General features: G+C 43.7%; 1 protein-coding gene across 1 annotated transcript; it reads left to right on the top strand.

The window, feature by feature from the left end:
• Positions 1-9,598: 9,598 nt before the first annotated feature.
• Positions 9,599-19,644, top strand: LOC103181890 (hyaluronidase PH-20-like; the record flags this gene model as incomplete). Its single annotated transcript, XM_007898665.2, has 4 exons — positions 9,599-9,640; positions 15,875-16,843; positions 17,261-17,350; positions 19,285-19,644. Coding segments are annotated over 4 exons (1,461 nt in total), but the record flags the coding sequence as incomplete, so codon positions are not given.
• Between the last annotated feature and the right edge of the window lie 1,434 nt (positions 19,645-21,078).

Here is a 21,078-nt window from a genome sequence, read left to right on the forward strand (position 1 = left end):
GTCCTCTCGCTTGCGAGATGAGTGCTCTAACTAATACGCTACAGGACACTACAGATGGAACTTTATGGATGAAGTGAAAGAGACCAGCAAGGAGGGTATTTAAAACACCAGCCTGGAGGTGACGAACGTGTGCTCTAAGGAGTCTCACTGTAGAGTCTCAATAGTAGTCTCACTGCACAGAACATAAGCAACACATCTAAAAGTGGGGTCAAGATTCTGTCCTTGAATGGTTCAGGTCTTATCTCTCACACCATCTCCAATTTGTCTCCGCCAACGGTTGCTCTTCCAGCCCCCGCATAGTCTCATGCAGTGTTTCTCAGGGGTGTGTCCTTGGTCCTCTCCTCTTCAACCTCTACCTACTCCCCCTTGGTGACATCATCCTCAGACATGGGGTCAACTTCCACATGTATGCAGATGACACCCAACTCTATGTCTCTGCCTCGATTCTCGATCCCAGGACAACTAACATCCTGACAGACCATCTGTCAGACATCAAGTCCTGGATGAGAGCCAACTTTCTGCAGCTGACTGTCAGCAAGACTGAAGCCCTCTTGATAGGCTTGCGCCAGTGCTTCTGCACCTCAGGCACTGGCAGCATCAGCATCCATGGTTTCACACTCCACCTCACCAAGCCAGTCAGGAATCTGGGCATCTTGTTCGATCCTCAACTATCCTTTCTCCCCCATATCTGTGCCATGACCTGCTCTGCCTTCCCTCACCTCCGCAACATTGCCTGACTCCACCACTGCCTCAGCCCTCAGGCCGCCAAAACTCTCATACAAGCATTCGTCACCTCAAGGCTCTACTATGGAACCTCCCATCTTGTTGGCCTCCCCAACTGTTCCCTCCACAAGCTGCAGATCACCCAAAACTTTGCAGCTTGTGTCCTCTCCCGCACCAGGCTGTGTGACCCCATACCTTCACCCTTGCCCAGCTCCACTGGCTCCCCACCCCTCAGAGAATAGAATTCGAAATGCTCATCCTCACTTTCAAGGCCCTTCACGGCCTTGCTTCCTCCTACTTCTCTGACCTGCTAACCCACTATCAGCCTGCTCCGTGTCTCCCACCCAACCCACCCTACCATCGGTGACCGGGTTTTCAGCCTCTCTGCCCCACCCTTTGGAACTCCATCCTGTAGTCCCTTCACCTTGCTCTCTCCCTTGCCTCCAAGGCACGACTCAAGACCCTACTTTTCATCAAGCCTTCAGACACCCTCCTACCTCTCTGCCCTCCCTCATCCCAACCTTAACCCCCACACTTGGGTACTGATCCCCCTACTGTTCAGCGTCTTGGGACGTCCACCTGATGTGAAAGGCGCTTTACAAATGTAATTTAGTTGTTGTTGTTGTCATGTCAATAAACACCACCAAGCAATGCCTTAAATGTCAGCTGGGCTCAGTGAGCAGTACACTCACCTGTAAGTCAGAAAGTTATAGTTTCAATCACCTCATCAATACTTCAGCTCATAATTCAGAAAATGTATGAAAAGGGAGTCTCTCCTGGTTCGCTGATTAATTATGCGAGTCCTTGCTGTAATCAATATGGTTGCTGCGTTTGCTCACAAAAATAGTTGAATAGTTGCTAACCTAGATAATATAATCCTTGCATTTGATACACAATATAATACAAATACAAATTTACATTTATACAGCGCTTTTCACTTCAGGAGGATGTCCCTAAGCGCTTCGGAGGATATACTGTCAAGTTCGTGTTTTTTATAATTAGATAATTATTTGCGGAGGACAAGTCTGCAGGGCTATGGGGAGAGCAGGGAGGAATGGAATTGATTTGGATAGATCTTTTCAAACAGCCGACACAGATACAATGGGTCGAATGGCCTCCTTCTATGCTGTATAATTCTATGATTCTATGGTTCTATGCAAACACAGCCAATTTGCATACAGCAGTGTCCCACAAACAGTCAATGACCAATTTCATCTGGGGAATTGTTGGCCACAACATTTGGGAGGAACTCCCTTCTCTTTTTGAATAGTGCCATGGGTATCTCTAATGTCCACCTGAACAATCAGACGGGACCTCAGTTTAATGTTTCATCTGGGGGACGGACCTTTGACAATGCAGTGCACTCCCAGCTCTGCACTGGAGAATCACCCTAGAACTGTATGAGTTCAAAGTTGCAATGTGGAGCTTGATTTCACAACCTTCTGACTCAGACAACAGCGCTACCAACTAAGCCAGGCTGACAAATATGTATTTTTTTAATGGCTGAGTGCTCGGAAGCTACATGCACCACAATGTAAAAGGGAATTGCACTGCTTTGCATAGCAGGCTTTGGATGCCTGATTTGCATTGCAGCTTTTACTTGTCTTGCAAATATGCAATCTCGCCCCTATCAACTTAACCTTGGCGCAGATTACAACCATGGAAATTTATAGGATAGAAGAAAGCCATTCAGACCATCCCGTCTGTGCTGTTGTTTGAAAGAACAATTCATTTACCTGCCTTTTCCCCATACTCCTCTTCAAATATCCATCTTATTCCCTCTTGAAAGCTAATGTGGATCCTGCCTTGATCATCACACCCAGCAGGGCAATCCATATCGGAACATCTTTCTACGTAAAACAATCTAATCTCCCCCTTTGCTCCCTTGCAAGCTATTAAATTGTCACTTTCTCACCAACCAGTAAAAATAATTTTCCTCCATCTACTCCAACAAAACTCCTCATAATTTCCTAAACATCTTGGTGAGCAGCACAGCTCAGCATGAAATGCGTGAGAGCATTGCAACTATCGTTCTGCCGCAGCTCTGACACATCCCTACCCATTGAAAGATGGTTGCACCAGTTGGAGGTGCAGAGCTTGAGAAGTACCTGTTTAGTTCTCTGCATAGCAATCAAGGTGGATTCCAAGCCCTGGATATATGAATGTGTGTTCGTGAACTTGGACTCCAGGTAACGCCTTCCAATAAGAGTTTCAAAAACCACAACATAGATATTGTTGCTATTGGGTGTATATTAACACACCATGAGTCACTGTTTTAAATAAATATGGATAAATATCGGTTGACCTGACTGCACATTTAAATTACTATAAATACCTCACAAACGATTAACATTGTTTAACATGGTAAGCTAAAAGGGGGAGCATTGTATTATTGTCTGTGCCTGTTCAGGTGGACATTTAAGATCGCGTGGCACTATTGGAAAAGAGAATAGAATTTCTCCCGGTGTCCTGGCCAACAATCCCCCAGTTAAAATTCCTAATTCACTTCTCAGCTGTTTGTGCACAAATTGGTTGCTGATTTGCCTGCAAAACATGACACTTTACAGTAAATTCTGTGAAGTGCTTTGAGACATTCCATCGACGTGATGAGATGCAAACACATGAGACCTGAACAAACAGACAAGACCTCCACTTAATATTTAATCTGAAGGATGGCAACTCCACAAACTCTTACAGCACTTTATTGGAGTGTAAGTTAAGACGAGTTCAAAGTCCTGATGTAGGGCTTGAACCCTCAACATTCAGAGCGCAGAGTGCTGGCACGAGGAAGCCATTCAGCCCATCACGTCTGTGCCGCTGCTCCCTGTTTCTCTAAATTGTCCTTTTTGTATAAATCCCACTTGCTAACTCTCTCCCCGTGTCTTTTCATATTTTCACGCTCAGGTGCTTATCCAGTTCCCTTTTGAACAACCATAGCATGTCTTTGGTAAATTCACCAATTTCATCACAGACAGGGGAACAAAGTTGGGATTTTTCAGGAATCTGTGGCTCAGTTTGATCTTGGCATTTTTTTTACATTTGTTTTAAACAAAACTAAAAATTACGCATAAGTTTTTTTTATATAAAACGTGCATTGAGGAAGGGGGAGGAAGCAAGAAACCAAGACTGAAATACTTCCATGAAAATCAATAAGGAAAGTTGCAAGAAAAATTGCCATAGAAAAACCTAGAACAAACACAACAGAACAAATATTCTGTACAACATATGCAAGTGTAAACATGTCACCTCTAGAGAATTCGACAAAGGGGAAGTTGAGAAAAAACCTTGAGGCGTTATCTGACTTGTCACTCATCGTGCTCCAACAGCAATAAACAAAACAAACAGGATGAAACTAATTCAACAGGATGCTGGGCTACGTTGCCAAACCAGTTGTGTTCAGGTTCCCACAAGTCCCGCTCAAGCAATAGAGGCCTCTGATCAGGCTACACCTGATATATTGCGGATACGTCTGGACTCCAGAACATTAAGGGGCCCAGACCCTAGAGCCATTGCCAAGGAGATCAGTGAGGCTGATCCCCAGCACTGGAGACATGAAGTACAAGGATGAGCTTCTGGACAAGCTAGGGCAAATTCTTGGATGTAAATCTTATGGAGGTATTTAAATTGATAAACCGATTGCACAATATCATGATATAGAAACACAGAAACAGGATTAGGCCATTCAGCCCCTCGTTCTATTAGATTCTATTCCACCATTCTATTAGATCATGGCTGATCTGTACCTGAAGTCTAATTATCCGCCCTTGGTCCGTATCCATTAATACCCAGACCTAACAAATATCCAGCATCCACAGCCTTTTGGGGAAGAGAGTTACAGATTTCCACTACCCTTTAGGTGAAATACTGCCTCCTGATTTCACTCCTACATTAAACATAAAATACTGCAGGTGCTGGAAATCTGAAACAAAAACAGAAGTCGCTGGGAACACTCAACGTGAGTCAACGTTTCGGGTGTTGGGAAGCCTCTCCCTACCAACGTGCCCCAGTTCCGATGAAGAGTCGTGGACCCGAAACGTTGACTCACTTTCATTTCTCCATAGATGCTGCCTGACCTGCTGAGTGTTCACAGCAACGTCTGTTTTTCTTTAAGATTATGTCCCCTTGTTCTGAATTCACCTACTAGAGGAAACAAGTTTCTCTGTATCTACTCTATCGAATCCCTTTATTATTTTAAAAACCTCAATCAGGTTACCCCTCAACCTTTTAAACTCAAGTGAATAGAGACCAACTTTACGCAATCTGTCCTCGTAATTTAACCCTTTAAGTCCTGGAATTATTCCGGTGAATCTGCGCTGAACCCCCTCCAGAGCCATTATATCCTTCCTGAGGTGTGATGCCCAAAACTGAACACAGTGTGAGCTTGCTTTTAGCGATTTGTGTACGTGGACATCCAAATAACCTTTGCTCTTCTACAGTTCTTAGTTTCTCACCATTTAGAACATGTTTTGCTATTTTTGGTTCCATAGTGGATGACCTCACACTTTGCTACACTTTGATTGAATTCCACCTGTCACCATTTTGCCCACTCAACAACAGAAAAATTAAATTTGTAAAGCGTCTTTCACGTCGGCAGGATGTCCCAAGGCGCTGAACAGTCACACTCACTTAATCTATCCAAGTCTCTTTGAATCGTCCTGCTCCCATCTACACAATTTACTGTGACTCCTAACTTTGTGTCATCTGTAGATTTGGATATAAAATTCTTTATTCCTTCATCCAAGTCATTTATATATATGGTGCAAAACTAAAGCCCCGGTACAGACCCCTGGGGAACACCACTTGCCACTTCTTGCCAATCAGAGAATGTTCCTTTTATCCCTGCTCTCTGTTTCCTGCCTCCCAACCAATTACCAAGCCACATTACGAGGTTACCTCCGATTCCATGCGCTTTCATTACATAAAGGCAGTGGGACAAGAGCACTCTCTTGTGAACCTACTTGTCCTTCACAACTTGTGACTGCTTTATCATAATAAACAGGGGCAGGGGAATGGTTATAGAGTGTGGGACAGAGCAGGGGAATGATCATAGAGTGTGGAACAGAGTAGGGGAATGGTACTGTATTAGCATGTATTGTTTGTCAGCATTGCTCATATGGTAGCACTCTCACCTTTGAGTCAGATGGTTGTGGGTTCAAGACCCACTCGAGACTTCAAGCTCATAGTTTAGGCTGACACTCCAGTGCAATGGTGCGGGGGCGGGGGTGAGTTTCTCCCACTCCGACTAGCTCTTAAATAAAATTGGTCATTCACTCCATGGCTCTTTGGAGGACGTTGTTGTGCATAAATTAGCTGCTGTGTTCGCCTACAAAATACAGTCACTGCATTTCTAAAATCCTGTGAAGCGCTTTGAGATGTTTTGACGTGACAAGGCACTGTATCGAATGCAAGGATTATTATGATTATATAACACATGCGCCGATCAACTGACCAGCACCACGTACACCCGATACCTACAACTACCCACTTTGAGAAATTTTGTAAGGGATTTGCCTTAATTACAAACTATGGAATGACATGCCTTGTGCATTGGGAATCTAGCTAGGAGTGACGTTGTGAGCCTTGGTGAATATCTGCATCTGAGTAATGCTCTGCTTCTAATATTTCACAGCGAGAGGGCTTTAATTAGGGATACGCATTATTCAAATTCACAGTTGTGTCTAGATCTGAAGGCAAGCATTTCCAAAGGTGAGGAAACAAACTGCACAAGCCATTTCAATTAAATTAGGAAGCGACGCACTGATGAAGACACTATATTTATCATGTGTCAGCCTGGCTCAGTTGGAAGCACTCATTGCTCTGAGTCAGAAGGTTGTGGCTTGAAACCCCATGTTGAAACATCAAGCTCACAGTCTATGTTGACCCTCTCATGCTTTGCTGGGCGTACGCTGCATTGCTGAAGGCATTGTCCTCTAGTGAAAGTTATTAGGAGAAATTAAGAGAAAGGGAAGGAAGTTTATTTCCCCCGTCTTTCACATTTAAATAAGTCAGTCTAATTATCTAACTAATACTTACATTTGATATTGAGCTCTTCTCATTGGGAGGACTTGTCAAATTACTTCACAGGTAAAGTGTAATGACTGTGTATTTTGTAGTCAAATGCAGAAGCCAATGTCCCACAAACAGTCCTTAAGTGAATGACCAATTTTATCTGGGAGATTGTTGTTGGCCAGGACACCAGGAGAAACAGCCTATCTGCTTTGAAGATGAGACTTTAAACCAAGGTCCCATCTGTGCCTGTTCAATTGGATGTTAAAGATCCTGTGACAGGATCCTCGAAAAGACAAGGGAATTTCTCTTGGTGTCCTGGCCAAGGTCATTCACTTCATAACTGTTTTGGGGACATTACTATGTGAAAATTGGTTGCCATATTTGCCTACCAAACAGTACTTGAAATGAGAAGGGAATTTCTTGTGGTGTCCTAGCCAAGAGTTACTCCTGGGTTCTAGCCAGGCCTGCTTCCATGTTGTAAAATCAACGTAAAGCTAGCCACTTCCAACCACTCAGTACACCTCCAGCACTGAATTAGAGCATTAGCCTAGCTGATGAGCTCCAAGTCCCAACTTGTGGCTTGAACCCACAACCTTCTGACTCAGAGCCAAGAGTGCTACTGACTGAGCCAGGCTGACACACACTAACTGCAGCGTCTACATTGATGTACCCAGAATGGAGTGATACCTGCAAACAAGCACCTGGGGGCAGCAACTTAGAAACATTTTTAAAACAACCAGCTCCAAAGTCAATGATTCTTCCAAACCCACACTTTGTCCAAAAGAAAACAAATTAATAATAATAATAATAATAATCCTTGCATTTGATATAGCGCTTTTCACGTCAGGAGGACAATTTGCTATTAAACGGCAGTTAATAGCAAATAGTATGGATACATTTAAGATAAAACTCGATATGCTTATGAGGGAGAAGGGAATACAAGGGTATGAGAGGGAGTAAGGAATCAGTGGAGACTCATGAGGACTGAACGGTCTGTTTCCAGGTTGTACAGTCTATCTAAATCTATGTAACTTCTTGAAAAAGCACACAAAGAATGCAGAGAAAAGACATTTTTCTATTTGGACTGTACACACAGCAACTTACACTTATACACCTATGCCTTTCAGGTTGAGAGGAGAACTCAAAGACCTTCACAGACCTGATTGGGTGTCGAAGCTGGGGGGAGCTCAGAAGGAGGAGGGCAAAAGTGTAATCTAAAAGATAGGTCTTAAGCCAGTTTTTGAAGGAAGGAAGGGGTAAGATGGAAGGACTACTGGATTCAGTTACAGAGATCGGAATGGATGTATATAGAATTCTTTGGGAATGGTGGAGGGATAGTTGTGGGGTATTAAGGTGAATATCTCTCCCTTCGGCTAGCTCCCCGGGGTGAATCAGGCAGGGCTGAAGCCAAAATGCCCAGGTGGAGCAATTATACAATGTTCATTTAAACAGCCCCTTTCACATCTGGAGGATGGCCCAAAGTGCCTTACACAGCTGGCTAGGCATCCGAGATAGGGGGAGGGTGACAAAACCAAAGTGAGGGGGGAAAGATGGCCGAAAGTTCGGTCAGTGAAGGTTAGTCTTGAGGTGGGATTTGAAAGTGGGGAGGCGAGGGGGCGAATCGGAGGGACTTTGGAACAAAAGATACTGCTTATTTTTAATAAAAGTACTGCACCGCTTTCACATTGCGAAGGTCACCTTGCTTAGTTAATAATAATCCCTCCAAAAACCAGAAACAATAATAAATTGGTCATTCTCAATCTACGACTGTTTGTGGGACATTGCTGTGCGCAATTGGCTGCCACGTTCGCCCACAAATATACAGTCAATTCACTTTACAGTGTGTTCTGTGAAGCGCTTTGGGACGTCCTCCCGATGTGAAAAGCCCTTTTTTCAAATGCAAGGATTATTATTATTATTATTAGTTACGGCAGTTTGCTGCATCTCCTCCTTCCAGAACAGAAGCTGGAAGCAACCAAGCAGCTTTCTGTGAAGAGACCAGCACCCTGTGCCTTGCCCCACCGTCAGCTCCATTCAGCTGGGAGTGGATTGTGAGCAGCTTCACATCAATTACCGCACACAGCTTCTGATTGAAGATAAGCCAGATTTCAAATGATCACAAATTCAATCAGTGCAACGCGTTAGTACATTTTTTTTCTAAAAAGACAAAAAATTAAAGTAAGATATGCAAAAAGTGCAAAATACACAGTCCTAATAATGAAATTCTTGAATTCGATACAGTCTTATCACATCGTCAAAACATCTCAAAGCACTTCATGGGATTTACTGCAATGTGAAGTGACTGTGTATTTATAGGCAAATACTTAACGAATGCAGAATGACAGTGATAATGCTTTAGTGGATGAACGAACATAATGCCATAAAAATAATAATCCCTGCATTTGATATAACACCTTATCATGTCTTTGAGATGTCTCAAAGCGCTTCACAGTATATTGTGTAAAGTGTAATATGTACCTATAAATACACAGCCACAGCACTATAAAGTAAATCTTATGATGCACTTTAAGACATTTTGATGGCGTGAAAGTTGCTGTATCAAATAAAAAAGAATTATTTTTATAGCATTATTATACTCCTCCCAAAGTGAAAGGTATTACAGATATATGAAAATTCAAGAAGTATGCCCAAATTATATTATACATGTCAGTTGGCGGGCTCACCCTCTGAGTCAGAAAGTTTTGAACTCACAAGTCTATGCTGATACTCCAGTGCAATACTGTGGGCGTCCATCAGTTGAGCTCTTTAAACAAGGTCTTGTCTGCCTGTTCAGGTGGATGTTAAAGATCCATGGCACTATTGGAAAAAAAAGGAATTTTTCCCAGTGTCCTGGCCAGCAATTCTCCAAATAAAATTCATCAGTCACTTCATGTCTGTTCGTGGGACATTGCTGTGTGCAAACTGGCTGCCACATATGTATGTAAGATACACAGTCACTCCACTTCACAGTAAAATTCCTGTGAAGCACTTTGAGATGTCCTTCGGATGTTCAAAACCATCTCAGACTTGGATCTCATAATGTCTAAGCTGACACTTCAATGCAGTGTTGGGAGTGTACTTCATTGGCACTTCACAGTAAATCACTGTGAAGAACTTTGAGGTGTCCTTATGACCTGAAATGATTACTAGTATTATTAAAATAAACCATTTCCAACTTTAAGATGAAATAAATACCACTCAATTTGGAGGTAATGAGAATAATCACCTTATTCCTGTAGTTGTAACAAGCTGCTGTTGTTTCATGCCCATTCGCAAAGTGACTCAATCTTGTAGGCAGCTAACATCTCTGCAAGATGCCACCTTACAGCTGAGTGATTGCAAACCACCGCGCTCCATTAAACTTCCTGAAACTCAACGTTCTTCACAGTCTCTGAGCCTTGCAGTCAGAGGGGACAGGGATTAGGAGACTGTCTGCTGGCACCAAAATATGATGGCATGTCATGATAGTCCAAAGGAGAATGGAGCAGAAATCATCTGCAACATGGGTGTCAGCCAGGCTCAGCATTCTCGCCTCTGAGTCAGAAAGTTGTGGGTTCAAGCCCCAACCTCAAAATCCAGCTAATCCAAAACTCCACTGCCCGTTCCAAACTCATTGGCCACTACCCCAGTCCTCGCCAGGCTCCACTGTCTCCCTTAGGTATAAATCCCTTCATGCCTTAGCATCTATGTATCTCTCTGATCTTCTGTTTCCCACTCCTCTGCTCATTCCTCTGCTCAGACTTGCTGCATGTCCCCTTTTCCCTCTTTGCTACCATCGATGTCCAAGCCTTCGGTCTCCAAGCACTAACCTCTGGGACTCCCTATTTGTAACTGTCCCCTTGCTCCATCTCTCTATTTATCTTTCAATTCAAGCTTAAAACCTACCTCTTCGACCTTGCCTGTAGTCACCCCCTTTTCCTCTGTCCCTTACTCAGTGTCTGACCCGACAATGTGAAATGGTCTGCAATGTTATCCTATGTGAAGGGCGCTGGAGGGAGTCATGATTCAACAAATCTAAGGGAAAAATACCCATAGATTTTAAAGTTATGTTCATGCTGTTATTTCTCATACAACTAAGAAAACAGGGACTCTTTTGAGGGCAGCAAGTGCAACTTGCAAACGTGACTGAGTCAATATCACTTCGCGAAACTTTTTCTCCTTGTTTAATATTTAAAATATATATATTTTCATCACAAGGAACACATTAACTTGTCTGAAATCTTGCCAGGTCACGCTCCAAGGGCTAGAATTCCTCTTATACTTAAACCCATTGTTTTAAGATTCAGGTTTGTGCAGAATTTTGGAAAATATTTTAACTCTGTGCTGTTTTCAAACTTACATTTCAACCTTCTGTTTTGACAGGCAATTTAGCTTGTTTAATTTATTGAAAGTGTATTCCTTGATTGTTTTAAAGGTCACTGGGGCAGGGATTCTTCTCACTCAGCTACTGTTAATCCTAAAAACCAAAGCCCTAACAATTGGGTGGTCCTCACTGGACAAGCAACAGGAAGCTTGTCAAACAGTTCTCTTAATGGCAAGCATTGCAGTTTTAGCTGGTTAAACTCCAGCATTTACCCCAACACCCAGTCTAATGTCCCAAGCCTTGGCTCTCACCAACCTGAGCCAAAAACGCTCAGTAAGCAGAGTGCGTCCCTCCAGGGAGAGAGTCCTCATTCCATTCCAAGCTGCCATCTACATTAAATTCAGTCTGGTTTGGATGATCTTAAGAACAGTGATGGGTTTTAGCATCTATCAGACACTGGACTGACAACAAAAACAAAAATATGAGATAAAATTTGCTCCAGTATTGAACTGCTGTGATATTAATAAACTTGCTATGTATTCCTAACTCTACCCCAATGATAACCGTTTCAAGGCAGATTTGTACCGTCCACAAAGGAATAATAATAATAATAATAATCCTTACATTTGATATAGCGCTTTTCACGTCGGGAGGACGTCCCAAAGCGCTTCACAGAACACACTGTAAAGTGAATTGACTGTATATTTGTGGGCGAACGCGGCAGCTAATTGCGCACAGCAATGTCCCACAAACAGTCGTAGATTGAAAATGACCAATTTATTATTGTTTTTGGTTTTTGGAGGGATTATTATTAGGCGTGTGGAGTAAGGAAACTTGCCCAATGTTTCGCCCTGCCTGGAATTGAACTCCGGTCTCTCGCTTGCAAAGCGAGTGCTCTAACCACTGAGCTACAGGACTCCACCTGGCAACAGAACACATCTCACTTTCGTGACAAAGAGAGGGGCAGCAAGCAGGGTGGATATAAACTGAGGGAATACGTGGGAAAACAAGACAATACATTCAGGGGAATTTCCAATGTCCTGTAAACATCAAATTTTGCAAGTTCTCAGCTATGTCAGCAAGCTGGTTTCCGCTATACAGATTAATTAAACCAAGTTGGAGAAAATATGAAATAGAGGAGACAGCAAAGGTCAAGATTGGTGTGGCTGAAGAAGGCCCATCTGATCTCATCCCTCCAACACCCACTCAACTGTTCCCCCCCACCCCCATCTCTACCCCTCTCCTTACCTCCCAGCTCCCACCGCCTTGCCCCCCTACTCACGGACATCATAAACCCCTCAATGTCCACTGACACCATTCTCACCCCTCTAAAAATGTCCATCATCACTCCTATCCTTAAAAAAGCCTCCCTGGACCCATCCCTGCTCTCAAATTATCGCCCAATTAACAACCTCCCTGTCCCTTCCAAGGTTCTGGAGTGAGTCTTGCTTCGCTCCTTCCTCTCCCACCATTCCCTTCATGAACCCCTCCACATCACATCACAGAAACAGCTTTGGTCACAGTGAGAAATTACATTTTGGCCATCTGTGACTAGGACTCCCTCTGCCTCCTCGTCCTCCTTGACCTCTCTGCCGCCTTTGATACCGTTGACCACTCTATCCTCATCTACTGTCTCTCCTCTCACCTCAACCTTCACGGTTCTGTCCATGAATGGTTCAGATTGTATTTCTTACACCGTCTCCACTTCATCTCCACAAGCGGCTTCTCCTCTAGCCACTGTACCATCTCCTGCTGAGTTCCTCAGGGCTCTATTCTTGGTCCCCTCCTTTTCAATATCTATATGCTCCCTCTTGGTGGCATCATCCGCAGACATGGGATCAACTTCCCATGATTCTATCTCTCTGCCCCCACCCTTGACTCCAGGACCACTGCTGTTCTGACAGAATGTCTATCAGACATCAAGTCCTGGATGAGAGCTGACTTTTTACATTTGAACGTCCGAGGCTCTCCTGATTGGCTCCTGTCAGTGCCTCCACACCTCAGGCTCTGACAGCATCAACATCCAGGGTTGCACACTACACCTTACTAAGCCAGTCCAGAACCTTGGCATCTTGTTTGACCCGCAACTATCCTTTCTACCCCACATCCATGCCATGCCCCGTTCTGCCTTTCCCCCACCTCCACAATATCATCCAGCTCCGCTACTGTCTCACATCGCAGGCCACAGAGACCCACATACACGCATTCATAACATCCAGGCTCAACTAGAAAACTCCCGGCTTATTGGGCTCCCCAACTCCTCCCTCCATAGGCTGCAGATCATCCAGAACTCTTCCGCATCAGGCTTCCCATCATAGGGAGGATACAGTTGAAGATCCTGGTCCTCACCTTCAAAGCCCTCCATGGCCTTGCTCTCCCTTACCTCAGTGGCCTTCTAACCCCTTACCAATCTGCCTGCTCCCTCCGCTCAGTGGGCTCTGGCCTCTGGAACTCAACTTCAAGACTGTCTCAAGACCTCCTGCTCTCCACCCTCCCCAATTCCGACCCCCAGCTCGGGTCTGAAACACTGATGGTCCTGCGCCTTGGGACATCCTCCCGATGTGAAAGGCACTATACAAATATAATTTTGTTGTTGTTGTTGCATCAAGCAGTGTCCTCTTCTTCTATTGTTTTGGTGCATCCACGAGAATTGATCTGGGTTTACTTTTTCAATCCCATAAAAAAGTTTATACACCTCTACAAGGTTCTTCTCTCTTGATGAAAATAGACCAGTTAAAAACCAAGTTATTGGAGTCGGGAATCTGTTTGTGTTAAATCAGTCATTTGAAAAAAAACAAATAAGGGAGATTGTATCTAGCATACTAACAAAAATCTGGGCTGGATTTACAATAAATTACAGGCATACAATAATGTAGCACTTCCACATTGGGGAATGTCCCAAAGTGCTCGCCATTGGTGCCTGAGCCCATGAGCTAGGGGTGGGAGCCCACCTGCCGATTATGGGGCGAACACGGCGGGGGAACCCGAAGCTGGTCTCGTTGAGCAAAGGCAGCAGCCAGGTTGATAGGGTTGAAGGAAGTCATAGAGTTGGGGTGATGCCATGGAGGGATTTAAAGGGATTTACAAGTTTGAGACAGTAGATCTCACTCATCTATCGGCTCTTCAAACCTGACTGGTTTTACAAGGCCTTTCTCGTTTAAATATTAACTTTGTCTTAAGTGAAAATTTAGAAAACGAGTTTAGTACCTGATGAACAGAGAGTCTATCAAGAGATACCCTTAAGCAAGTAAGTCTGAGTCAGTCAGCACTGAGAACAGAAGTCATCCAACAGTAGACCAGAAATGAAAGTATTCCACTTGCAGCAAAAGGTAAGCTCGTTGTCCTGAGAAGATAAATTTATCTGGCATCTTAGATAATGCAACACTCGCCAAGTACTGCACAGGAGTGTCAGCCAGTACCATGAGCTCAAGTCCTTGAAAGTTTAAAGCTGTCAGGAAGACATCCAAATTCCTACAAAGTCAGAGCCTGTGTGTTTTTGTGGGCAAATACTGCAGCCAATTTGCACACAGCAATGGCCCGGAATTGAATGATCAATTTTATTTGGGGTAATTGATGGCCAGGACACTGGAAGCAACTCCCTTCTCTTTTCAAATAGTGCCATTGGGACGTCCTCCCGACATGAAAGGCACTGCACAAGTGTAAATTCGTTGTTGTTGCCATGAGATCTTTAACGTCCACATGACCAAGCAGACAGGGTCTAGGTTTAACGTCTCTGAAGACTGAAGAGCCCTAGCTTATCTAAGCATAGCCAGGGCCAATAGATAATTGTGGAAATATTTGCCAAAAATGGCAGGGAAATTTGACAATTTTTTGTGGAAAATTGCAGGGAGTTGATTGGTGCTATTGAGAGCTGCATTTTACTGCAAACCTAAATGTTTTCACTGTATTGATAAAAGCTAAACATGAAGAAATAACACAAAATAGATTGTTCCAAAAAAAATTAATGCTTTCTTGAAAAACTGTGTCGACCATTCGAGGGAAGGGAAACAGGCCTGAAGTGCTAAATGGTCAGTTTCCACCCCACACTACCTTTGAAGAGACATACACATATACACATCCAGAGAGACACACGCTCACAGACACAGAGAGTTACACAGGGAGAGAAACACTCACAGACACAGAGAGCGAGAGAGAGACACGCACACTCCCAGAGAGAGACAGAGGGGCTCAGAAACATAGAGAGAGACCCACACAGAGAGAGAGACACACACTCACAGACACACAGAAAGACAAACACAGATACACAGAGAGAGACATACTCACAAACAGAGAGAGACACACACACACACACTCACAAACAGGCATACATATAGAGGAGAGACGCACAGGCAATCTACACAGCAGGGCCTCGGGGCGAAGACCATTTCCCGCCCACGCCACTGACACCATCCCAACACTCCCAACGCAAGCACGTCTGGAGCCACTCCGTCCACAATTGCGGCACAGAGGCATTGAAAAAACAACCGGCAACAGCGCACAGAGGCCAAGGAGAGAATCAAACTTCAGGCTTTAGCGAAGGATGTTGTTCTTAGCTGAGGGGTCTGCTTTAGTGAACAATTGCAGGCATACTTTTCTGTTGACCCAGCTCAGAGCTCGTTCCTTTAACACTCGGGATCATTCTCATTACTTTCCTCTGCACAGGCGTTGGCAGCCCTCTTATGTTGTGATGACCAAAACTGTGTACAGTATTTTAGGTGTGGTCTGACCAGAGGGCTGTACAGCCTAATTGTGATGTCTGGGGATTTGAATTCCACTGATGAGCAAGAATGAATGAAACCATTTGCTTTTCTGAATGACTTCAAAATTCTGTTTTCTCAGATATGGATACCACGGTGGGAAAACAATGGGCAAATGAGTTTGCGCAGTCACCTTTGCAACAGGCACATCACTTCCTCACTGCAAACTCTCTCATTTGTCCTGCTTGCACTCATCTGCTCAAGTCAGCCACTGGATCCTCTTATGGCAAACTCTCCATTCACTGCCATGTGGAATGCACCCACTGAACTGTGTGAGACCAGATATGAAGTTACATTGGACTTGAGGCCCTTTGAAATCATCGGTAGTCCAATGAAGTCTGCGAGGGGCCAGAACCTTACAATTTTCTACCACGACCGGCTTGGGTATTATCCTTACTATGATGAGATTACTGGGCAATCCTTCAATGGTGGTCTCCCTCAGATGGCACCTCAATCACGCCACTACTCAAAAACTGTAGAAGATATTGAGTACTACATTCCTTCTGATGAAACTCCTGGAATCGCAGTCATTGACTGGGAGAACTGGAGGCCACAATGGGTAAGGAACTGGAGCCTCAAAACAATTTACAGAAGGAAATCCATTGAGTTGGTCAAGCAAAGAGACCCATCCTTAACTACGGATCACGTAAAGATTCGTGCTATAGCTGAATTTGAGGACCAGGCAAAAAGCTTCATGTTAAATACTTTGAGGTTAGGAAAGATACTAAGGCCCAATTGCTTATGGGGCTATTTCCTATATCCGGATTGCTATAACTACAAGGTTTTGACCAAGAACTATACTGGGAGGTGTTTTGCCATTGAGATATCGAGGAATGATGAGCTTTTCTGGCTGTGGAAAGAAAGCACGGCACTCTTTCCATCTATTTACTTGCACAGAATGCAATCTTCAGCTGTTGCAGCTAAGTTTGTGCGCCATCGTGTTCAAGAAGCCAAGCGAGCAGCAGCACTTTCTGGCCGTGAATACTCCTTGCCTGTGTACGTTTACACTCGTCCGGTCTTCACTACAAGACCTGACAAATATCTCTCTGAGGTGAGCCATAAATTCGGCTTTCAATTTAAGGGAATATATAATAAATAATAATCCTAGCATTTGATATAATACCTTCATGTCTCAAAGCGTTTCACTGTATAGTGCAGTGACTATGTATTTGCTATGCAAAGGTGGCAGCTGATTTGTTCACAGCAACGTTCCCCAAAAAGCCATGAAGTGAATTAGCATTTTACCTGGAGGATTGTTGGCTGGGACATCGAAAGAAACTCCCTTCTCTTTTCCAATAGGAATCCTTAACATCCATCTGGGCTGGCAAAAACGGGACTTTGGTTTAACGTGCAATCCAGAGGACAGCAACTCGACAGCGCAATGCTCCCTCAGCACTGCATCTGCCAAGATCTTGAATTTGATGTATGGAACATTTGTATAAAACACTTGCTGAATTGTTTCTTTCAGGTGGACCTTGTTCACACTATCGGGGAAAGTGCTGCACTGGGAACAGCAGGTTTTGCTGTCTGGGGAGATTTGGATTTGTCTAAAAGCTTGGTAAATACTACAAAGCTTCCACATTTTTGGTACAACAATATTAGTGGAACTTGTTTCCTGTCACCTCCATAATCCAGCACCTCCTCACCTCTCTGACCTCCTACCCCGCTCCGCTGTTCACTCCCTCTGATTGGCTAACTTGGGCTTGTTGCGCATCTTGCTCCAGAGGTTGGCTGACCCCTCTGTTTCGCTCCTCTTTATCGGTCTTCAAGTCTTGCCTTAAAACCTATCTCTTTGACCGTGCCTATGGTCACCCTCCATTACCCCCTCTCCCCGTCACTGTACAGCACTCCGAGATGTTATCTAATCGCTCTGGGATGCTAGCCTGTGTGAAGGGAATTATATAAATTCAAGTTTTTGTTGTTATTCTATGAGATAAATGTAACTTGTTCTTTCAGCTGCCGTTTTTCAGATGTATCACTTTCTCTCCCTTATCACACTGAGATTTCCATTACTTTGCAAGAAGTTGATCTTTTCATTGCTCATCCACACAATACTTTGAAGTAACTACCAGTTGCTGCATTGTCAGTTTACACAGACGCAACAATTTACATTTATATAGTGGGTTACACTTTAGCAGGACATCTCAACAACAACAAACTACATTTGTATAGAGCCTTTCACGTCGGGAAAACGTCCCAAGGTGTTGAAAGTGCTGCAAAGTACTCCATGGAACAAACTGGGAGATGAGCTGGTGGGAGCTGAGTGGATGGGGTGGGGATGGTCGTGGATGGTAGAGGAAATGACAAAAAAGCACACTTAAAAGATAAGTCTGAACGAGGGATTTGAAAGCACGGAGGAAGGGAGCAGGACAAAGGGATTCCAGGAAAGAGTTCCAAAAAGCAGGGGCAGAATAGCAGAATGCTTGCTCATGATGGCGGGGCAGATTGGGTGGGGGCATGAAGCAACATGGTGCTGCTGAGTGGAGGGAGTGGGAATGCGTTGATTAATGTCTTATATGTCAGAAAACCTTGCTTAATAACTAACTAATTAATAGGGTCTATTTTTGGTATACCTTAACAAGATTCCTTAAATCAAATAGCATAAATCAATAATAATAATCCTTGCATTTGATATTGTGCCTTATCAGGTCTTCGAGACGTCTCAAAGCGCTTCACAGAATATACTGTAAAGTGAATTGACTGTATATTTTGTGGGCGACATACAGCAGCCAATTGCGCACAAATAGATTGAATAACCAAATTTTTTTTAGAGGGCTTATTACCCCCAGAAAAGCGATCTGCCAATCGACTAACAACCGGGTTCTGACTTACTGCTAGATAAACAGAGGCGTGCAGAGTAAGAAAACTTGCCCAACATTTTGCCCTGCCCAGAAATCAAACACAATCTTCTCACTTGCGAAGCGAGTGCTCCCATCGCTTAGGTTATTTACATGACTCACAAGGAAATACCACAAATTAGTCCCAGTGACCCAAGGTCAGCTGACCTTCCAATTTTAATTAATTGAGAAGTTTAAATCCTTAGTTTGTTTTGGGTTCCAATTTCACGAGATTCAATCAAATTCTGTGATCTCAGTCAATCTCTACTAATAAAGACAAAATGTTTGTCTGTGTATCTGTATGAGTGAGAAAAGTGAATGATGTATACCAAGAGTGGTATGAGGTGCATCAAAACAGGAATCATTGCACTAAGGGTATGCTGAGGGTAAAATACTGAGATGTTTACTTGCAAAACACAGTCACTACACATTATAATATATCCTGACCTGAAAGGTGTTATACCAAATGTTAGGATTATTATTTATTTATTATTAATAGCACGCTACGTCCATTAATGAAATAGTTTGATAATGTGTGAGGAAGGCAGCAAAGTAGGTGATGTAAAAGTCACCTGAACTTCCTTCATCTGAACAATTTGGGTTATCACATAGAAATAAAAACTTAATGTCTTATTTTTGTTATTGTATTTGACAGCACTCCTGTGTGACTCTGGCTGACTATCTAACAAATCTCTTGAATCCTTATGTAATTAATGTGACATTGGCAGCGAAGTTGTGCAGTAGAATTGTGTGTCGCAACAAAGGCCGGTGCGTACGAAAGAACTGGGACTCTGGCTATTACCTACACTTGAACCCGGAAAACTTCAGAATAAGCAGCAAGAAGGAAGGCATCACAGTGAAGGGTCAAGCTTCGTTCGAAGATATACTCTTCATGTCAGAAAGGTTCACTTGCCAGTGCTATCCCGGCCAGACGTGTGAGCCCATACGTAATATAGAAAATCACATCATGGAGCACAACACTTGCATTAATTCGACTAACTGCAATAAGTTCTAATGACAATACAGAAGCTGCTATAAAGCACAATCATTTCGTCTGAGATCACAGGTCTCAAATTGTTCTCCCAAAAGTTGTGCAGATTGTTGTACAGAAGTATATTTTTTCCAACTGAGGGTGCTCCCATGTCCACTATGTATGCAGCAAATAAGCTTTGGAACACAGGAACAGAATTCAATCCCCTGAGGTGGTTCCATCAGTTTATTAGGTCTTGGCAGATCTTTCAATCTCTTCAGCTAAACACATTTCAGTCATCTTTCTGTTCCCAGCATTCCTCGGCTCCCACCCCCAGATCAGGTGCCCATACAGCATGTCAAGTGCTTTGAGACATCCTCTCAACACTACAAGGCACTAAATAAATGTAAATTGTATTTCTATCTCTACAACCAAAGTATCTGTCTAACTCTCTTATAAACATTGCTATTCATTCCGCCTCTGGAGCAGAATTTTCGTTTTTGGTTAGCCAGGTGTCTAACACGCATGGAAAACCATTATCACGCTTTAAAGTAATCAAACCAAACTGAGAATACGTATGCCATCAACAAATATAAATTTTCTTGTATCTGGAATGGAATATGTATTCTCTTCCCGGAGGGATGCACTTCGCTTATTTAAGAGTGTTTGGTCCAGGTTGGCAAGTGCCAAGGCTTGGGGACTCCAAAATGTGAGTTGAGGTACTGCAAGAGTTTAACCAGCTGAACAACAACAACAACAACAAATTACATTTGTATAGCGCCTTTCACATTAGGAGGACGTCCCAAGGCACTGGACAATCGTTGGGATCAGGAGTGGTGGAGGGTGGGAAAGGGTAGGGGTAGGAGGGTGACCAAAGGCAAGGTTAAAGAGGAGGGTCTTGAAGGAGGCAAGGAAGGGACAAAGATCTGCCAAAATCCCACAGTCCCTCTGTGGGATTTTGGCAGATCTTTAATCCCTTCTGAAGCTACATAGCTTGTCATTGAGTGCACTTTCTGGCAAGCCTCCTGTTGTTTTTTCAGCTCGGACCACTCCCTCTGTTACAGCTTTGGCTTGCAGAGTTAACAGGAGCTGAGTGGGAAGAATCCCAGCTCAAATGACTGATCTGCCCCCTCCAAGTCCTCCTAACAAGCTGGCTGGCTGTTTAATAGTGGTTTGGAGTACTGCAAACCCATCTGGCTCAGAAACCACCACACTAAGACCACCACAGAGGATTGACTAGATTCCAACATTCCATTAGCAAGCATTTCAACTTGAGCCACCTCAGCCTCCGCCTCCTTCACCCCACACAGGAGGACAGTCACTCGTTGGTCATTTGACATTGACAAGTACAAGTTTCAATGGATAGTTGGTTCCCAAAAGTGTTTTGAGATGTCCTCCTGACGTGAAAGGTGTATACCAAATGTAAGGATTATTATTATTATTGCAGTGCCTTACTCCTCCAAACAACAATTTTGGCCT

The sequence above is a fragment of the Callorhinchus milii genome, unplaced genomic scaffold (assembly GCF_018977255.1).
Source record: "Callorhinchus milii isolate IMCB2004 unplaced genomic scaffold, IMCB_Cmil_1.0 Scaffold5, whole genome shotgun sequence".
Classification (NCBI taxonomy): Eukaryota; Metazoa; Chordata; class Chondrichthyes; order Chimaeriformes; family Callorhinchidae; genus Callorhinchus; species Callorhinchus milii.